This window comes from Squalius cephalus, assembly GCF_949319135.1.
Source record: "Squalius cephalus genome assembly, chromosome: 2".
NCBI classification, from domain to species: Eukaryota; Metazoa; Chordata; class Actinopteri; order Cypriniformes; family Leuciscidae; genus Squalius; species Squalius cephalus.
In genome coordinates this window covers 59,026,993-59,047,899 of record NC_137123.1, presented here as the reverse complement: position 1 = coordinate 59,047,899, position 20,907 = coordinate 59,026,993, and the positions used below count along the sequence as shown (strand labels likewise).

Genomic DNA, 20,907 nt, shown 5'->3' with positions numbered 1-20,907 from the left:
ACACCTAGGATGACTTCAGGGTGAGTAAATCATGGGCTAATTTTCATTTTTGGGTGAACTATCCCTTTAACCAGAGCATTCTTTTTTTATTATTTAATAAAAAACATGAATAAAATGTTTGGTCATATATAGCAAACTTCTGGGGACAAATTTGCCCTCAAAGTATAGCAACGTAACCCCCCCCCCCACACACACACACACACCTAATCAGATTACCAGTGTACACTGTTCAGAAGTTAACTGAGGTCTGGCCAAGCATGAACTCATTCAAATGCTGCCATTTAGTCCTGTTTGCACCCCACACACACACACACACGTGCACACACACACACTAATTAAGTTACCCCTGATCCCATGAAGGCTTTTCCTCCTCCTTAGTGCCACTGATTCAATAAGACTCTTCTTTTGACTTCCCTATCGCCTCGGTTACGTTTCAACATCAAATCCCAAGTGCTGACACACACACACACACACACACACACCAGCGCTACGGCACGGCTACTAAACTACATTGGGCACGGTTTCTTTGTCCTCAGCATCATTTAATTGATAAATGAGCGAGACGAGCATTGTGTGTGCAGCTGACAGTGGGCTTTTTGTAATGTAATGACATCGTAGTGCTTGAGGTGTACACAGGGACATCTGCCTGCAGTCTGGCTTCAGAGAGGGGCATTATGGGAAGGTTAGCCAGGGCAAGCCTGAGTGAGCAGTCACAATGATGGATTCAGAAATGGCAAGTGTAACATTTGCATTAATTTGAATTGATACAGCTGTGACAGTCGAACATTGAGCGAGCGTTAGCCACTTTAACAGTCGTCTGTGACACAAATGGTTGCTAGGGCATCATGGGTGGTCACTAAGGATTTTTAAAGGGATAGTTCACCCGAAAAAATAAAAATTGTCATCATTTATTCACCCTCATGTTGTTTCAAAACACACAAGTTAACACCAAACCACACAAACATGCACACAAAATCAGCTCAATTATAGGCTGCAACTAATGCAACCACACATGCACACAAGTTCACACATAACTATGAAAACTTTATACCGCACACACACTTTAAAACCACCACACACACTCATGCCGATGTGCACATACAGATGTTTTCTCCATTCAGTCGGTCTGTGGTCGCTGGGAATGAAAGACACTTGAGCATGTGGGAAGCAGAGTATTGTTTAACCCTTCGAGGTTTCAGCGATTCAAACTGAACCCACAAATATACCTCACTCACCTAAAGTTGATTTTACAGCCTTTTTAATCTCTCTTTGACCAAAGTAGAAGTATTCAGTATAAGACGAATAGATTTGAGATCTTACTATGTGACAGAAGAATTATATATTGTAAAATACATAGAATAATTTTATAATAAAAATGAAATAAAATGAAATAAAATAAAATAAAATAAAATAAAATAAAATAAAATAAAATAAAATAAAATGTTTAGCATGATTCTATTCTGGATTTTGTTTTTGATTGATGCGGACATGTGAATTCTAGCGCTGACATACGTACTTGATTTGAGGGCAGATGTGGTGACCTCGATCTCGCTGCCCAGGTCGGGCTGTAGGACGCTGAGCTCGGGTTCAGAGTGGTCAGGGCTGGAGAGACCCGACCCCACACTCCCCCCGGGACTCACCATCGCCCTCTGCTGGAGCTCCATCTTCTCGTACACAGCCTTCAGCTGAGGACAGACAAGAAGAAACTTAACTAACAAACAAGACACACAGCTGAAAATATATATACACACACAATATATTTATATTTTACGAGGGCATCACAAGAGACACACAATGTTGAAAACAAAGAGAACTTCAGGTACTAGTATACTATGTGTGCATCGATCAAACGGTTTTCTTTGTTTGTTTTGAACAAAATCCATCCCATGAATCATACCCAACATGAACTACAGCATGTGACTGCTAATATTGAATTTGTCATATTTCTTCAAGCTCATAAAGCTCAAAAGCGTATGCAAAAGGTGTTCTTTGGAAGGTAGAAAGGATGATACTGTGTCATAATCTAATACTGATATTTCATTCTCACTCAGAGCAAAGCCCTGAATGAAAAACTGGAATGTCAACTGTGTTTCAAAATTACTGGAAACGTAAGACTGCAAAGAATACAGTGATTGCAGTATGTGAATGTGAAACTCCTAAGACTCCTGAGCAAAATGAGTTATTGTGGCCCCAAAATATATTTGGACACTTCAGTCACACATAAAAACATCTGAATGCAATATATCATATTAGATGACAACAGATATCAAAAGTCAAACATTCAGTCACAGCCATCAGTGTGTCCAGTTATTGTCTCAAATATTAAAATAAGTTTTAAAGCTTGATTTAAAATATTGTTATAAATGAAAATCAAATATTTTTCACAAAAGTATTGTAGAAATACTTAAAAATATATATATTGATTTATTATTTAAATAAAATGATTTAAAATTTAAATTTAAAATTGCATTAAACATTAAAAATATTTATAAATTCATTTAAATAGAAATACATTAATATATTTAACATGTCTTGATGTTGGTAGTCCAATTACAAAGTGAATCAAGAAGAACATGTTAAAAATCACAGCTGATGCAACCGCTGGTTCAGTCACCACACTGGAAAGGTCAAGTTGAGAGCATTGCATTGTGGGATACAGCACTCCGTGGACTGTTCGCCGTTCACATGTTGGTAAATATAGGTAATCCTGATATTTCATGCATTCAGAAACTTAGCAAACTGCATGCATACTGCAAATATATTGCAAGGAGTATAGTAATATGCTGTTCAGAAAATACACACCCACGCACTTATCTCTCGCTGAGAGATGCTATTATTCATGCAGGTGTCTCATACGGGGTGAAAAAAATAGCAATTACAGACAAATTAATGTACACAACCATCAGACAATAATTAGACACATTACACAGGCAACCATACTTTAATTGTCTTTAGATCAGACTCTGAGAGCTTGTGTGTGAAATGCATTCGGGTGAGATAGCTTACAGTGTGATAAACAAATATAAAATGAAATTAAAAAATAAAATCTGAGCTGACAGGTGTCTGTGTTTGTGAGCACGTGCGTTAAGCATCAATGGTCAAATTAGATGTGACAAGGGAATCAGAAGCTGTCAAACATAATGTCACGGTAGCGTTATGAGCCGAGAGGAAGTTGGCGGTAATGAGAGAGAATACGTGTGCGCCCGCCGTGGACTCTGACCGTCTCGGATTGGCACGTTGACAAGCGGCCATAAAGCCGTGGCGGCTGATGAATTCATTCGCCTGGGAATAATGAATTAGCACTTCCCTTCTTTGCCCGCGCTCGCCTTTCCAATCACGTCAAAGGCCTGGCAGAGGAAACAATGGCTTAATGAAAGACAAAAAACCTCAACGGCGAGCGCAGGTAGCGAGCGCGGGAGGGTGAGAACTAAGGGAGCTCGATATGAAGTCATCTGCATCCGTAACTGTTTTTCAGGAAAACAATAACTGGTGACACGCGACAGGAATACGCATCATCAATCATGGGGAAATATTGCGCCACGCTCCCCGAGCCCCGGTCCGTGTGATTCGATGGGCTGACGTTTCTCGTGCTGAAAAATAAACCGAACTCGTCCAGATCAGATGGCAAAAAGTGAGAGAGAGGGAAAAAGTAATCTCAGGGAATCACTTCTTCACGGGTTTGATAGATGGCCGTCTTTCTGTGCGTCTTCCTCTAAGTGCTTCATACCTGATCAAACTCTGTTTCTGGGCCTGAAGCGTGCAAGCTGAGATATTCATCACTGTACACACACTGCACATTATTCCTGAAGGATTGTCGTGGTGTGTGACTCACTGAAAAGAGCGCATGTCAATTTCAGCTGATCACAGAGCAGCAAACTGGACATAAACAATGAAAACTCCTTCCTTCATAACAGTAGCTGGGCGATAAGCTGCATAACACTTTAAAACACCAATGGAATAGTGTTAATGATGGATGGCAGGTCACAGATGTCCTCGTGAGGGCCGTAACATGAACCCACTCTCAGCTTTTAAATAAAAATAATCATTTTAAAACAGTCACAGTGAGAAATGAAGTCACTTTTGTGGCATATAAATTCAAAATTGTGAGATAACCAGTCAAAACTGTCTAATAAATTCTCATTGTGCCACATACAGTCACAATTGAGATATTAAAGGTGCTCTAACGCGTTTTTTAGGCCAAAACATTTTTTGTCACATCCAGCAAACATCTCCTCACTATCCGCTAGCTGCCTGTCCCCTGAACATAATGTAAAAAACGCGGTCTCTGTAGACAGCCCAGGCTTCACAAAGGGCAACAAAAACAAACTGGCCCAGCCTGGACCACGAAACATAACAAACAGTGTTCCAGCCAATAACCGACAAGAATGATTTGGGGTTGGGGGGTTAGTGCGCGTGCACATGAAGGGGGGTGTGTGGGTGGGGAGTGGAGGAGAGAGAAGCATGAAGAGGGAAGTTAGCTAGAGGAGAGATGTCCTAACAACAACGACTAACGTTAAAATTGTAAATTCTTGAGAATTTTGATATGGCCGACACGCGGCCAAAGAGACGACGTTCCGGTGAACAAATAACAAAGAATAGGGAAAAGGAGAAGGAACGCACGAAGTCTCAAATTTACATCAGAAAAGCGTTCAAAAGGTGGCGAGAACTCCACCGGCAGAAGGGCTTCCAATCCGACATTCAGGCTCTGTTTTTGGACAGGAGGGTAAATCCAGTTTTTTTTTTTTTAGCTAGCCTCTGTTTTGAGAGATATAACATTTACATTTATGCATTTGGCAGACGCTTTTATCCAAAGCGACTTACATTGCATTTCAAGTACACATTTACATTCTTATTAGTTCTTGCTTTCCCTGGGAATCGAACCCATGACCTTGGCGTTGCAAGCGCCAACGCTCAACTGTTTGAGCTACAGGAAAATCACATAAATGTTATATATAAAGACATATATAATAATGTCATATATGAAACCACGCCTAAAAGTCATAATTTAATTGTGAGATATAAAATAAAAAATAGGGCTGTCAAACGATTAATCGTGATTAATCGCATCCAAAATAAAAGTTTGTTTTTACATAATATATGTGTGTGTACGGTGTATAATTATTTTCTATATATAAATACACGCACATGCATGTATATATTTAAGAAATATTTGCATGTATATACTGTGTATATATATTTATATTATATATAATTTATATTATATATAAATATTTTATATATAAATAACACATTTTTCTTAAATATATATGCATGTGTGTGTATTTATATATAGAAAATAATTATGACCGCCGCTAGCGTAGCTAGCGAAAGCGGTCATATAGGGATTGTCAAAGGTTTTTTTGTTTTTTCTACTGAATTTTTCGTCAACGATACCAGGGACACCGAAACACCGGGGAACATGAAATTTGGTGGGCATGTAGCCCCACTAGACTTTACGGAAAAATTTCATTTGGTCCCCGGGGGCCACTCCCCCCCCGCGCTGGGCCCCCCCAAACCCAAAAAATGCAGTTTTTCCTAAATAACTACCTGAACCGTGGCACCGAGGATGAAGAAATTTTTATGGTATGTTGCTCTTAAGGGCCCACATCAACCTAGCCCATAATCACTCACTTGTGATTTGCGCCCCTCCCATAAAAAATGAAAATGCAATATTATTCTGCTTTAATCGCCCCTATCTTCAGTTGAGATGTTCAGAACTGCACCATATTTCATGTGTATGATTAACTTGACATCCTCTGGGGGTATGCTAAGTTTCGTAGAATTTCATCCATGGGGGGGTATAAAATAAATTCATTTATGTGCACATTTAGTGACTGTACACTCATCGGCCTGTAGATGGTGCTGTTGAGCGAAGGGTTGCTGGTTTAGGATGATACTGTCACACACACACATGCAGGAATACAAACAAACGCAAGCATGCACACACACTGACATCCACACGCACACACACACAAACACACACGCGCACACACATGTACGCACGCCCACATACACGCACAGACACACACACACACAGACACAGACACACACATACACAAACACACACACATACACACACACACAGACAGACATGCACATACTACTACTTTTTTTAGGTATCAGCCATATACCCGATTTACCAATACCCAATGTGTAATGCTTGGGCAGTATACTAATGAGGTGGGTGGGACATGTTTCATGCCATGTTAGATCACATCCTGAGAGTCTACGCTTTCAGAAAATATATAGTTTATATAGTTGAATCAGTTTTCTCTTCATGGTACAGACCAAAATGTATTATGTGTACACTTTCTTCACCTAAATCCATAAAATCCCATTAATTTCAATGGGACATTTACTTAAGTGTTCTACTATGTACAGTGGGAATGAGTTTAATTTTGTTAACATTGTTTTTTTAAAACTCTGGGACCAGGGCTACAAGATAAAACCACTTTTTTGGGGAAAAAATGTTTTTTATTTCAGTAAAACACAACAAACCCATGCCAAAGTCAGATAACTGACTTTTACCATCAACAGGTACCTCAACCGTTTGGTAGAGGTTTGTAGAAATTGAATGGGAGGTAAAAAAAAAAAAAAAATCACAGATTTTTCATACTTAGTATGTATAAGTATATTTTTTGTGGAAAGCCAGTGCAGGCCTGAGCGGCGGTCATATTTTGTACCGCCATGCGGTACATCTAGTTATACTCCATACACACACATATATTATGTAAACACAAACTTTTATTTTGGATGCGATTAATCGCGATTAATCGTTTGACAGCCCTAGTAAAAAATGTGAGATATAAAGTCAATTGTGGCATATAAAGTTACAATTATCATATATAAAGTCATTGTGCCATTAAAAGTCATAATTGTGAGATGAAGTCACAATTCTGACATATACAACTGATTTTGTGGCATATAATGTCAAAATTGTGAGACAAAATCATAGTTTTTTCTATTTAGAAACAAGAGCATCAGTAAAGTCAGACCCAGATGTTGGCTGATCGGGTCTGGCTCACTGTCGGCACCTTATTTAATCTCAAACGTGTTCAGTGGAATTAGGGCTGGGCGATATATCGATATAAAAAATATATCGATATATTTTTAAATGCGATATGAAATTAGACCATATCGCATATATCGATATAGTTCAAATTTGCGCTCTGCTCCCCGCGCCTCCGCTCCTCCTTTTCCAGTTTGCGTGTGTGTTTAGAGCATGTTATGAGAGGCGAATCATGACTACTTCAGAAAACCCAGCACAATAGGAACTACCAGGCAGTGACATAAGTGTACGCTGAAATAAAGTCTTTCACCTCAGAAAAACGGACTTTCTTGTCCTGTCAGCCGTTATCCTGTGCTCGTAGCGCACACTCAATTGCACGCACAAATGCGGCGACGCGCGCTGTGTATCGAAATAAACTATGAGCATGCAACGCCGTTACGTTGTAAATTACACTAAATAAAAGTAATGCAGGTATGATTTTCATTCTATTCACCAGGAGCAGTTTCCATGTTTCATTAACAGTTCTTGTTAATATTGTGTATTCACCATGGTAACTGTCGTTTCCATATTAACCCCAAAATGCCACTATTTTTCTTTGTGTTATTTTTTTAATATTTTTAAATGACTGTAGTGGCTCATACCAACATTGCATTAACAAAAACTAGTTTGGGACTGCTATTTAATAGCTTTAGCATAGGCCTAATGTTTATTTATTAGTACTAGTCTTTACTATTAGTCATATTCTTACAATTCATGTTAAGTAAAGGGGAAAAAAAAATATATATATATACATATATGTGTATATATATATATATATATATATATATATATATATATATATATATAGGCAAATTATAACATGTTTACACAAAATTTGTTTATATATATTCAATGTAAACTTTGATAATCATAATTAATAAATCGCAAATAACAATTACAAGGGAATAATCGGCAATTATGATTTTTGTCATAATCGTGCAGCCCTAAGGTGAAGAAACCTGTTTATTATTTATTCATTTGATTTTGCATCTGTTCACTGAAATAGCTGGTTTCAATAAAACTACTTTTAACATGTCATATTTGCCTTTGACTTTGACTGAACATTTGCTCTCACTTTGCGGAAAAAATATCGGGATATATATCGTATATCGATATTCAGCCTAAATATATCGGGATATGACTTTTGGTCCATATCGCCCAGCCCTAAGTGGAATACTAGTCTTAAAGAAAGATGGACAAACAGGCCACACAGAGAAGAACCAATTGCCCAACCAATATTGAAACCTTCCTGCAACTTCTTAAAACTACTCAGCTGGCACAAACTTTCCTCTCACTCGAGAAACAAACCCTGTGAATTGATTTGCATTGGAGTTAGCAGCCACCTCGCCCTCTTTTCTCTCGGCGGAACCGCAGATATCGGCCTGAGGGAACATGATGTCAAACACTGCTGACTAATGTCACTTCCTCTTGTAATCCATTACCTGCTCTCCACCTGCATGCTAATAAGAGATGGAACCTGTTGCCATGCCAACCCCACCTGCCAATCAACGCCTAGGTCATTCGCCATTGCTAAATTATGATGATTTTGAGTGTTATGGTGGAGAGCAGGATCATCTTTAAACAGCTGATGTAAGACGTCAGGCAGGTCACTAGTTCTGAAATAGAGCTGTGAGCTCAACATCATCATTTCAAGTTTATCTTCCAGAATTCTCCTTCCTTTATTATGGGGCCTATGAAATTCAGTCAGTTTAAAAAAAAGAATAATTTCAATTTAATTCGTTTTAATTCCATTTTAAGAATCTAAAAGGATGTTTAGGGATCAATTTAATTCATAAAACTTTAATATTTTAATAATTTATCATATTTTTTACAATAATACTTCCCTATGAAATGTGTTTTTTCTGAAATTCTGTGTTGAAATTGATTTACACATAGATTTCACATTTTATAATCTAATACAAATTTATTATCAAAAACGTTACAGTTTTTCTCGATTGCTTAAACACATTTCTTGAAACTATGCCTCGTATTCTCAAAACTATAAACACAAATCCTTAACGTCTCACCCAATTCCCCAAACATCCTATTTTCAGGTCAAAATGAAGCTCTACACTCAAAACCATTCACTCTTGCTGAAAAAACAAACTTTGCCCTCAGACAGGACACACAAGCCCTCAAAATCACACACACTACAACATAGTCTAAGACACTGGTACAATAAATTCAAAACAACATTTCCAAAACTGGTAAGTTATGTTGCTTGTGGTTCCCCCCTCACAAACCTTTTCACATGATGAACACAAAAGACACAACCAGTGGATACATTGGCACATTTGTATTCATACACAGAAAACACACACACACAAAAATATTTTTTTTTTTCTGTTTTACTCTTTTTTTTTTTTTTTTTTTTTTACTCTTTTTTTTACTCTCTCCTCTAATTTTTTTTTTTTATATTTACTTACAGTAAGATGTGTGTGACCAACATATGACAGTAAAAGAGCACACACAAACCATATTCTAATATGGAATTCGAATCGTATTGGAATGGTAAAGAGTGTTGGTCGTGACAGGAGGGCCTCCACTCAAGGATACAATATGATGGACACGTCTAAGAATGTTCCACATATGGTTGAAATACCATCATTTGCCTAGAAAGATAACATTCTGGGAGTCAAGACTATAAAGGAGAAGGATGCCCTCCCTTCACTGTCACACTCTGCAGCCACACTGTGTGACTGTACGACTGCTGGCCTTTTCTTGCAAGAAAATAAACCTCATCAAAGACTATTGGAAATGTTTGTCTCTTATTCAGTGATAGAATTTTGTTTGCCACCACACCTCCCTGAAGGTTCTCGAGGAGACGGTAAAGCGACTCAAATTTGGCCTTACTCGTAGCCCAGCCTCCCTCATAGTCATGCCATTGACAAAGACATGGGCAACTAGAGTGGCTTGAATTTCATCTGAGACTGCTTGTCTTCTTGTCCTTGCCCTTCCTCCTCCTCATTCGTATCCCTCTTCCTTCATGTCTTTCTGGATCCATTGTTCCAAAATGCAATAAACTGATTTGGGCCCTTTTATACATCTATTGAAGGTTCTGATTGATGTGTGTTAAATTTTGACTCTTAGTGTTTCCACTTGGGTAATTGTGTGCTAACTTAGCTGAAGCTGTGCTGACTTGAGTGAACAATTTTGAATGCTAGTGCTTTCTAAATGACAACATGGTCTAAGCAATGAGAAATGAAGGGATTTGTGTGTAGAGTTTTGCAGTGACAGTTCAACAAATCTGACTCATGTGTCAAAACAGGGAATAGTGTTTATAGTTTAGTGAAATGGGTGTGCTTTGTGATAAATGGCGTTATGTTTTAGAAATTTTAGTTCAAAAACCTGGTTAGAGTGTTTAAGCAATCGAGAAAAACTGTAATACTGCTTGAATTAAAACATGGCTGAAAAATGTTGATATTCCTTAAAGTAATGATTTAATAAACTATTATCGTTGCTGTTTTTACTTTGAGAAGTACATTCTGTTGAACAACAATAACATATTTCAGACATAATTTCTTCAAGGTAAACCAAACTTTTATTTTGGTGGGCTGTGGGAAGACCTTTGAGTTTCTGTGTGTATCTGATGATAGTTTTTCTCAAATGAAATGAGTCTCACAGCAGATCTGGAGATGATGTTCATGTGTTAATGTGTAACAAGCAGGCATCATATGTAAATATTGAGCTTTTTGTGGTTTAAGGCGAGACACTACAGGTGAATAGGGTAAAATATTTAACTAGCAGATATCACCATGAAACTTTCCCAGTTGATTACCTATATTAAGATGAGAAAAAAAATGTATTACAAGTATTCTGTAATTTAATGTTTAAATATGCAAATTCGGCAATATCTAATTAAATATGAACTCATTTGCATATATTTAAAAAAACGAAATCTGAGTATTGGATAAAGCCAGGTTAAAAATGATTTTCTCATTCTGTTCACACATTAGATGGGGAAAAAAATTACAGAGGGATTTATGGATATCTACTTTTGTTATCCTGTAAATCAGAATATACTGTCAATAGCCTTAAAAAAATGATTTTCGCCATGTTTTTTTTTATAAAATGTTATATAAATCAGGCTAGGAATAAAATATTTACAAATCCCTCTGTAAATGTCTTCATAATATAACTAGGTACAAGACTGGGATGTTTGGTGTATATAGGTGCTACTGAAGTGGAGATTTCGGACTTGGAGTATGAGAGAAAGGTAATTTTGAGAAAACGGGCTTTAAAGATTTATCATCAGCCAATGAGATTTCGCATTCAGCCCTTTTACTTTCACGATTGGTTGCTGATAAAAAGGAAATGACCATATTTGGATCCAACAGCATTGTACAGTGAAGAGAGAGAGCTTTCCATCGGTGTGTGTGATGACAGGGAGCAGACAGCGATCGTGGAGCGGCATGATGATTAAGAACGGCAACTTTTGTTGAATTTATGAGAAATCTACAGACGCAAACAGACAAAGTGTAGTAAAATAAAGACCTAAATGTGTATTTCTGACTTTTTTTCACCACAAGTCTGAAAGAAGACATGTTACTGAAGACAAATATCCAAAAATCTCAAAATTGACCAGTAAAAAAAAAAAAAACGATGTTTTTGCCTGCCGTGTCTCGCCTTAATATTCACAGACACAAGTCCACACTGTGATTTATTCTTTAAATTTTTTGCCAAATTCCTTGCCGTTCCGCAGTATACCGTAAATTCCCTTTTTATAGCTGGATTTTATGACTGTCAGTGTTTTTGCATGGCAGAAATCATCGAGCCTACTTTATATCACTTTCCTAATTTTCGCTCCCGTTCACTGTATAGTCTTCCATCTTCTCAATCTCTCCTCTTTCTCGCTCTAGATGACAAATAAACCTGACAAAAAGTCTCTCTAAATCTCCCGCCGTGATCGCCCACAGAGGGGCATCGACATCAATCACACCCATGTGACCTGCGCCGAGGCCTTCACAAACAGACCCTCGGCACACACAAACACAGGTAAAATCCTCGGAATGTGATTGCGGGTGATGCTGTGCAAACAAGGCTGGAATTACAGGGATTAAGAAGGAGACCAGACTAATCTGAGACCGGCCGCCATGTGTGTGCTGAACATCGGCTCCAGATGTGTGAGATTACCTCTCGAAAAGAAACACCTGGACCGCAGTATTGGATAACCACTAAAACACACACACATTCGAGCGCTCAAGTGTTCATTACACACAGAAAAAAAATCAGTTTACATGGCAACATAGTTTAAGGTTTTTTTTATGTCTACTAGTCTATGTCTAATATGTTACTGGTGGTGTTTGCTAAGGCAAAAAGGCAAGTAGCACTCACATTTTCTAATTAAAATAATAAATCAAATTATGTTGTTATAAATTATTCAATTATAAATAAAATGATAAAAAAAGATTACTTTTTAAAAGAATACTGTAGTAGAGAAACATTATTTGAAAAAGTATTCTGAAATAAACAAATGAATGTATAAATAAACAAAAATAAATAAATGTAAATAAATGCATACATAAATGCAAATAAAAAACTAAATGCATGAATGCATGCATATATGAATGCATAATGTGTGTATACACTTTTTTTAAATTAAAATGAAATCATATTAGTTCAAAGCTGATATATTATGAATGTGACTGCATTACAACTGGATTGTATATTAATGTGCCAATCACTTGTTTATATAAAGTATATATTTATACTTTAGATATGTTAATAAACTATATCACTGAGTGAAAAAAAAGAATTATTGGATTTATTTAATATTTTTTAGCATATTACTGCTGCTGCCATTTTCTAAAAGCAATAAGGCTTATCAATTTAATACAAAGCATTGTGATAAGAAGATGACTATGTTCAGTAAAAAAGTAATGTATTATTATTTTCTCATATTTATGCCATGGCAGCCTAATAATTTATTCCTTATTTACTCTCACTTATTTTTTGCTTCATACTCTCACACACACACACATTTCTAATTTCAGTTGAATTCCTCTTTAACAAAGTGTTGGAAACACAGAAGACAGGCTGTGAACACTCAGGAAATGAAGCACCTCATTCCCAGTCTTTGAAGAGAACATGACGCCTGACCCCTGCTAATCAAACACACCTACAGCTCTGCATGCGTCTGTGTGTGAGAGAGACGCCTAATTCTACCATATGCACTGGAAACCTGCAGTAATGTAGTGGTAAGTGTCAGATAACGAGAGAACATGACTTGACGGGCCACCAGAGACTAACTAAAAGAAGTACCACGGTGCAATCATGGTATCATAGAAATACTATACATTTTGAGATATAGCATATACACACACACTGTGAGTGAGTGAGTGAGTGAGTGAGTGAGTGAGAGAGTGTGAGTGAGTGAGTGTGAGTGACTGAGCGAGCGCGTGAGTGAGTGTGTGAGCGAGTGAGTGAGAGAGAGAGTGTGAGCGCGTGAGTTAGTGTGTGAGCGAGTGAGTGAGCGAGTGAGCGAGTGAGAGTGAGTGTGTGAGCGAGTGAGTGAGTGAGTGTGAGTGTGAGCGAGTGAGTGTGAGTGAGTGTGAGTGAGTGAGTGAGTGTGAGTGTGTGTGAGTGAGTGAGTGAGTGAGCGAGTGAGTGAGAGAGAGAGTGTGAGCGCGTGAGTGAGTGAGTGTGTGAGCGAGTGAGTGTAAGTGTGAGTAAGCGAGCGTGAGTGAGTGTGAGCAACTGAGCGAGCGAGAGCGAGCGCGTGTGAGAGCGTGAGTGTGTGTGTGAGTGAGTGAGTGAGTGAGTGAGTGAGTGTGAGTGACTGAGCGAGTGAGTGAGAGTGAGCGCGTGAGTGTGTGAGCGAGCGAGCGTGAGAGAGTGTGAGTGAGTGACTGAGTGAGCGAGTGAGCGCGTGAGTGAGTGTGTGAGTGTGAGAGCGTGAGTGAGTGTGTGTCTGAGTGAGTGTGAGCGAGCGAGCGTGTGAGTGAGTGTGAGTGTGAGCGAGCGAGTGAGTGAGAGTGAGCGCGTGTGAGCGCGTGAGTGAGTGAGTGTGTGATTGAGTGAGTGAGTGAGTGTGTGAGTGAGTGAGATGTCTTTGTCCCCATGAGGAAAACGGCTTATAAATCATACAAAGTGATGTTTTTTAAAAATGTAAAAATGCAGAAATGTAAAATATAAATATATATATGTATATGGAATTGCCCCATAAAACATGAAAAGCTAACATGTATGTGTATGTGTGTAAAACATTACACACATACACACACAATCCTAAAATCAATAGTATTTCCATATTTCCAAGAGTGAATCCTTAAAATGAACTATTGCCAAAGTCTTTTCTTGTGTCTGGATGTGTCAGCTGTAGCAAGACATTTTCTTGAGTTGTGCAGCCTTGCCAGCCTATATATATATATATTTAAAAAATTAAATAAATAGACAATCAAAATAAAACATAGTAATAAAATATAATGTTATGTTTCCTTGCATGTGAACATTAACCAATATCAGAGAACCTCAAACATGCAAATGTATCACTAAATTATTGAAATATTAAAAGTTAAAATCTCAGAGGGTACTTTTCAACAAAAAAAAATCTGAAAAGTTGTGCTGTAAAGGAATTGAAATGGAAATGAAAATGACGTATTACAAAGGGGAATAAAGCAAAGAAAGAAACGGGAAAAGTGAGAATGTGAGAGCGATGGCAGGTCAAAGAGGAAATGGTTATTGTGGCGGCACAGCTCCACAGGTATCCTCTCTTTAATCACTCCTTCCATTTGAGCGCCAGCCCCTCCGGAGCCTCTGAGGGGGGCAAATGTGCCACTGAACGAGGCTCTTACGAGAGGGTGAAAGAGAGCAGCTGGCATTAGCTTAGCATTAGAGAGCGCTAATTATTAGACCGTTGGAAGGGGGGAAAATACATGACGGATGTGTTTGCATGAGCTTCTTGATGAATGAGTGGGCTTTTTTAACGTGAGCTACTTTGTGGGAAGCACAATGTGCCAAAATCCCCCCGGGCCTATATGGTGTGTGTGTAAGATTAATGACAAATTTACCCTTTCTCTTTATGAATGCTTATAAATAATAATAAGACCTGTCACGTCGCGGGGTGCGCTGTGCAAGCGCAGCTGCCTTTTACTGGAACCTGCAGTAAATCAAAGCGTCTGTGTGTGAGTGTGTGTGGAGGGGGCTGTTCTCCGTTCAGATCTGTGCTTCGGGGGGTTTATGAGGAATCGCGGCTGCGACACACGTCTGGAAACATGTTGAATGTGTGTGAGCTCGATTTCAGAGCTGAAACTCGCTGTGGTGTTTCGTTCGCACGTCTGAGCGGCAGGGAATCACGCAGCTAGGTCAATGACAAATTATCACCAAGATGAAGTGATGATGAAAATGTGCAAGAAAAATGCATTCATTATGTTTGGTTTTATTGTTGTTTTTGTAAAAACACATCAAGGTTTAGTAAGCTTTTTAAAATATCATGAATATCAAGAATTTTGACCAAAAAAGCTATTTTTTTAAAGCTCTCACTTTTTAAAAAATTAAAAATAAAATAAATAAAAAAGTCACTAAAATAACTAAACACATAAATAAATAGGTTAATAATTATTGTACTATAAATGCATGAATAAATGTACAGTTACACCAATGCAACGTTTCATATAACTATTTATATAATAGTGTATATGCAAGTCTATGACTTGCATTTTTTTTTTTTTTATTAATTAATAGATTCAGACACCAAAAAAAAAATGGGCATGCATAAATGAAAGAGACAGAATCAGACAAGAAAATTACATTCACTGAGAAGGTCGGGGGGGGGGGGGGGCAAATGGGTAACACTGTATTTTAGAGTGTGATTGTTACATGTGTTACATATAGTTACTAAATGATGCATAATTACATGCAACTAACCCTAAGATAAACCCTAATTCTAACCTAACCCTATAGTAAGTACATGTAGTTAATTAATATTACTCAGTACTTAAATGTATAATTGCACTGTAGCAGAACACATTAAAATAAAGTGTAACCAACAAATGTTTCACTCCGGAGTCGGCAGAACGTGGTTTCTAGGGAGTTACCATGGAGACCAAAACACATTAGTGCTGCTTTGAGACCAGTAGGCAGTTTTTTGGAACAATGCTGATGCTCAGAAAAGCCAGAGATGTTCATTTTCTGGCTTTAAGAGCCTTGCTATGGTAGTAATCACACACATACACACATACACACTAGCACAGCTTGAGACAAATTGACTACAAGGCGTTTGACATCCCAGTAGCTGGAAGCAAGTTGTCCATCTCACTTATATGTGTGGCCTCTTTGTTCCTCAAGCCTGACCTGCAGGAAAAGGAAGAATGCACAGAAAAAAGAAGCACGGAGGAGGAATCAAAAGCACTAATCAGGCATCTCACAAGACCTAACGAGCCGGAAACTGAGAGGTCAATCAGACCTGATCAACCGTCCATCCAACGCCCCTTCCCCACACACACATTATACTGTCATTTTCCAAAAAAGTTTTAGTGTAACCTCAAAAATAGTCCAAAAGGACCATGCACAGGATTCCATATTTTATTATTTTGGAACCAAGAGAATATTAATTGGAAATATCTTTATGTTTTTAACATTACACAAAACAAAAACCAGATCTTGTAGAAAGCAACAGGACTAGTATGATTCCCGGTATAATAAAAATTGCCTGAGTAAAACATGCCAAAGAATTTAAAGAATATCTTCTTTTTTTAAGTTTCCCATGGGATTTCCTTTAAATGTCCATTAGGAAGACGTTATTCCACACTGTAAAAAGTGAATAGTTGGATCAACTTAAAAAAAATTACTTCAATTGGTAACACCTAAAGAAATTAAGTTTTCTCAACTTAAATTATCATGTTTTATCATGAAAAACGTGATAATTTAAGTTGAGAAAACTTAATTTCTTTAGGTGTTACCAATTGAAGTAATTTTTTTAAGTTGATCCAACTGTTCACTTTTTACAGTGCAACACAACAGCCAATAGGACTCTGAGAGTCAAATATGAATAAAAAAACTCTGTACGAATAACAGTTTGTCCACTAGGACCGTATTTGAATCTTAAGGAATTTAACATGATCCCACTGGGATATGTTAGGATTGGCTCCAATTACGACAGAAATCCCATTAGGAATTCCAATAAAATATTTAAGAGATGCAAATCCAATCCAGGCGAAAGTGTGTGTGTGTGTGTGTGTGTGTGTGTGTGTGTGTGTGTGTGTGTGTGTGTGTGTGTGTGTGTGTGTGTGTGTGTGTGGGGTTTAACGTGTTAATATCATTGGTCGTGTCACTAAAATTGCAACTGAAAAACAGACAAAACAAAATGAAGAGCATTAAACTAGACCCCGCTGGTAGCAGCCATAGACCTTATTCACAGCAGCGCCATCTTTGATTTCTAATGGGAATGAAAGCGAGGCTGTGAGGGACAGACATGCATCTCTTCAATGGGCTGTACTGTTATTTTAATGTGTTTTTGGATTGTTCTGCTCATGAAACACTGGAAAAATATCTTTCCAAGAAATTTTAGTTGACAAAAAACATGGCGCTGCTCTGAATAAGGTCTATAGGAGGTGTTGATCTCCCAGCAGAGGGCACACATGAACACACACCGTACCAGCCTCCGGCACAGTGTTCAGGACATCCACATGTGAGTGGCCCATTTCCAAGTGAAACAAGATATATAAGGAAAAAAATATGCTGGGACTTTTTTTATCTATTAGGAATTCTCTCTATACGAAAGGTGTTTTTATCCATATCTTGTATCTTTATATTTCTATATCTATCTGTATGTCCGTCCAGTGTTTCCTATAGATATAGATTGATATTTAAGTATTACGCTCACCGAAGCGGCATTTATTTGATCAAAATTACTTTAATATAGTGGAATATTATTACAATGTAAAATGAGTGTTTTATTTTTTAATATATTATAAAATGTAATTTATTCCTGCGATGGAAAGCTGAATTTTCAGCATCATTATTCCAGTCTTCAGTGTCACATGATCCTTCAGAGATCATTCTAATATGCTGATTTGCTGCTCAAGAAACATTTCTGATTATTATCTATGTCGAAAACAGTTGTGCCACTTTATTTTTGTGTGGAAAGATTATTATTTTATTTTTTTATTACAGGATTATTTGATGAATAAAAAGGTTCAAAAGAATGGTATTTATTTGAAATAGAGGCTACCGTCACTTTTGGTCAATTTAATTTGCTTAATAAAAGTATTAATGTCTCTCAATATGTATTCACCCGAAACTTTTGACAGATGGATAGATGGATAGACAGATATATAGAAATATAAAAGACAAAATATATAGATAAAGCCACCTGTCATAACTCTTAAATCCTAAAACTCCTAAAAAAAAGTCCCACCATATTTTTTTCTTATATATCTTGTTTCACGCAGAAATTAAAAAATAAATAAATAAAGTGGCCTAGCTCAGAAAGAAGCCTTGTTCCAGTGCAATATATGCATCTCTAATAAAAGCCATTACTTTATGCTAAACCATGAGAGACAAACAATTACAATCCATCAACGCTTTGAGACGTTCTCCGAGAAATAGGAGGTGACAGCATGTATCTGATAAGCGTGTGTATCCAGCCCAGACAAACCACGTCTGTTTCAAGAGGGCTATTGAGACTCATTACTATCTCATCAAGAAAGGCCCATTCGTTAAGACAATTAATTAGTAGCGAACGCCTGTGGAAATTGATAATAATAATAATGAAGGGTGTGATGACTGCTGATTGGTCGACGGGGCAGGGACCCAGGTGCGGGTTTACGATTTTTTAATTGTAGTCGAGCGTTTTGCACAATGTGTTTTATTAGTTGTGTTCGCCGTGGTTGGCTTGCTAACCTCTTCTGAAGGGGTGCACGAGGAGCGCTGATATGTGTGACTTCTCACTTATGTGAAGAGTTAGCAAATTATCGGTGAAGAGGATGAGCTGAGATTTGAGAAACGTTCTCAAGCTGTCAGTCAAGTGTTTCTGAGTGTGTGAGGCCTAATGAAGACGCCGTGGAGCTCCGCTGGCACCCTGGAACATGGATTTAACGGTTTAGAAAGGAAACTAAAGCGTAATGTCAGCACATTAATTAAAGCACTGGTGCTAAAAAAAAAAAATTATGAAAAAAAATACCAACTCCACACACCATAAATACCCATCAATTGTGCATACCATTTGTGTGATGAATGAGAACATGATTTAATTCCTAATAAAAGTTTATGAATGGTTGGTCAGAAGTATTTTAGTACAATTTTAAAGGCCCTTGCACACCGAGTTCGAAATTCGCTTCTAGGGCTGGGTATTGACACAAATTTCACAATTCGATTCGATTTTCGATTCACAAGCTTGCAATTCGATTCCGATTCGATTCAATATTGATTATTTTGGATATCAGGTACAATACATGGCAAATTTCAAATCTCTTAACAAATCTCATAACTAATGCTGTAAACTATGGGAGTCAGTTGTAGCCTATAGGCCTCATTAGCCTACTATAATATTGAAGGTAAAAAAATTAACTGATTTGTATAAAAACGTAAATTACACTTATTTATTTTTATAATAATAAAGTTATATGAAATGTAAACATTTAAATGGTGGCTGTCATAAAAACTTGCTAGATTTATTCAAACATGCATTAAATATTGAAGAACATTAAAAATTATAATGAATATGTAATATGGTGCATATATTTAACAAAATGCTCCTCTCTAGAGTTAATTTTTCTAGCTGACTGACGAGTTTATGGTCACTGGATATGGTTTTTCTGAGGTAAATGTGACGTTACATGACATTATTTGCAAGCTGTTTTACTGACGTCTTTCCACGGTTGAAACACTGATTGAGCGATTCCATGTGACATGGTACAGATTTCGATAAGTTGTACTCTATCTTTTAACACATTTTCAGATGCTCATTCATGTTTATTTGGCGCTGTCACTGGTATTATTAAGGCGGAAGAGAAGATCATGTGCTGCTGCTTCTCTTGAGCTGCGCCAGAGCGATCTCACGCCACAGCGCCAAAACGATATTTATTTTTTTTGAATTTCGTAAGAAAATGGACGTAATTTGAAATCTGAGACTTTGTTTCATATCAATAATAACAAAGCACAAAGAGTATTGCGATTTACTGGATGGGATGCGCGCTACAATGTTCCATTCATTCATCAACTGCAAACAGGATGACTAATCAATTCTTGGGATTTAAGAATCGATATAGGTTCGTAAAAATAAGAATCGATTAAAATCGAGAAATCAATATTTTTTACCCAGCCCTATTCGCTTCTGAAATTTTCGCACATTAAAAAATTTATACGGCCTCACGTTATGTCAATCACGCTTGCACACTGCCTCCGAAACTTTAGTCCGTCATAAAAAAATTCGGATCAGGTTCGATTTTCTGCGTTTTTCGCATCCGTAGCAAGCATTTTGAATGGTGTTTGTTTTGACATTTCAGAGTCATCGAATCACAAATACGAAAAAACGCATGTGAAAATTTCGGACTCAGTGTGCAAGGACCTTCACACCGATGGTTTGGTCACTATAATAAAGCCATCTGACCACCTGAAAGAAAGAAATCTTCAACGCACAGAATGGTTGTTAAACACGCTGTTCTCATCAGCAAAGAGAAACTGTCAAACAAAAAAGTAAGTAGAGACTTGAAAAAAAAAAAAAAAACTTTGTTTCAAATGTGGAAAGTTATGGAATCATAAATGAGCAGAGGAAGTCCCAGTACATTTTTTTCATTCATCATATGCATAACCGATAAGACGATGGGAATAATCCACTGAAACCCTCACAGAAGAAAAAAAATAAATACCATGATATTACTATAAAAATATGTCAAGGAAAAATCCACTGCCATAACATT

The 20,907-nt window shown here is 37.4% G+C and overlaps 1 protein-coding gene across 3 annotated transcripts in view; it reads right to left on the bottom strand.

Annotated features, from left to right (window-relative positions):
* pard3ba (par-3 family cell polarity regulator beta a) overlaps window positions 1-20,907 on the bottom strand; it is a 166,906-nt gene that overhangs the window by 121,971 nt on the left and 24,028 nt on the right. For all 3 annotated transcript variants that reach the window (XM_079856494.1, XM_079856496.1, XM_079856495.1), the window contains exon 3: window positions 1,517-1,685. In XM_079856494.1, the coding sequence (XP_079712620.1) occupies window positions 1,517-1,685 (169 nt within the window). The remainder of the gene's footprint in view (window positions 1-1,516; window positions 1,686-20,907) is intronic.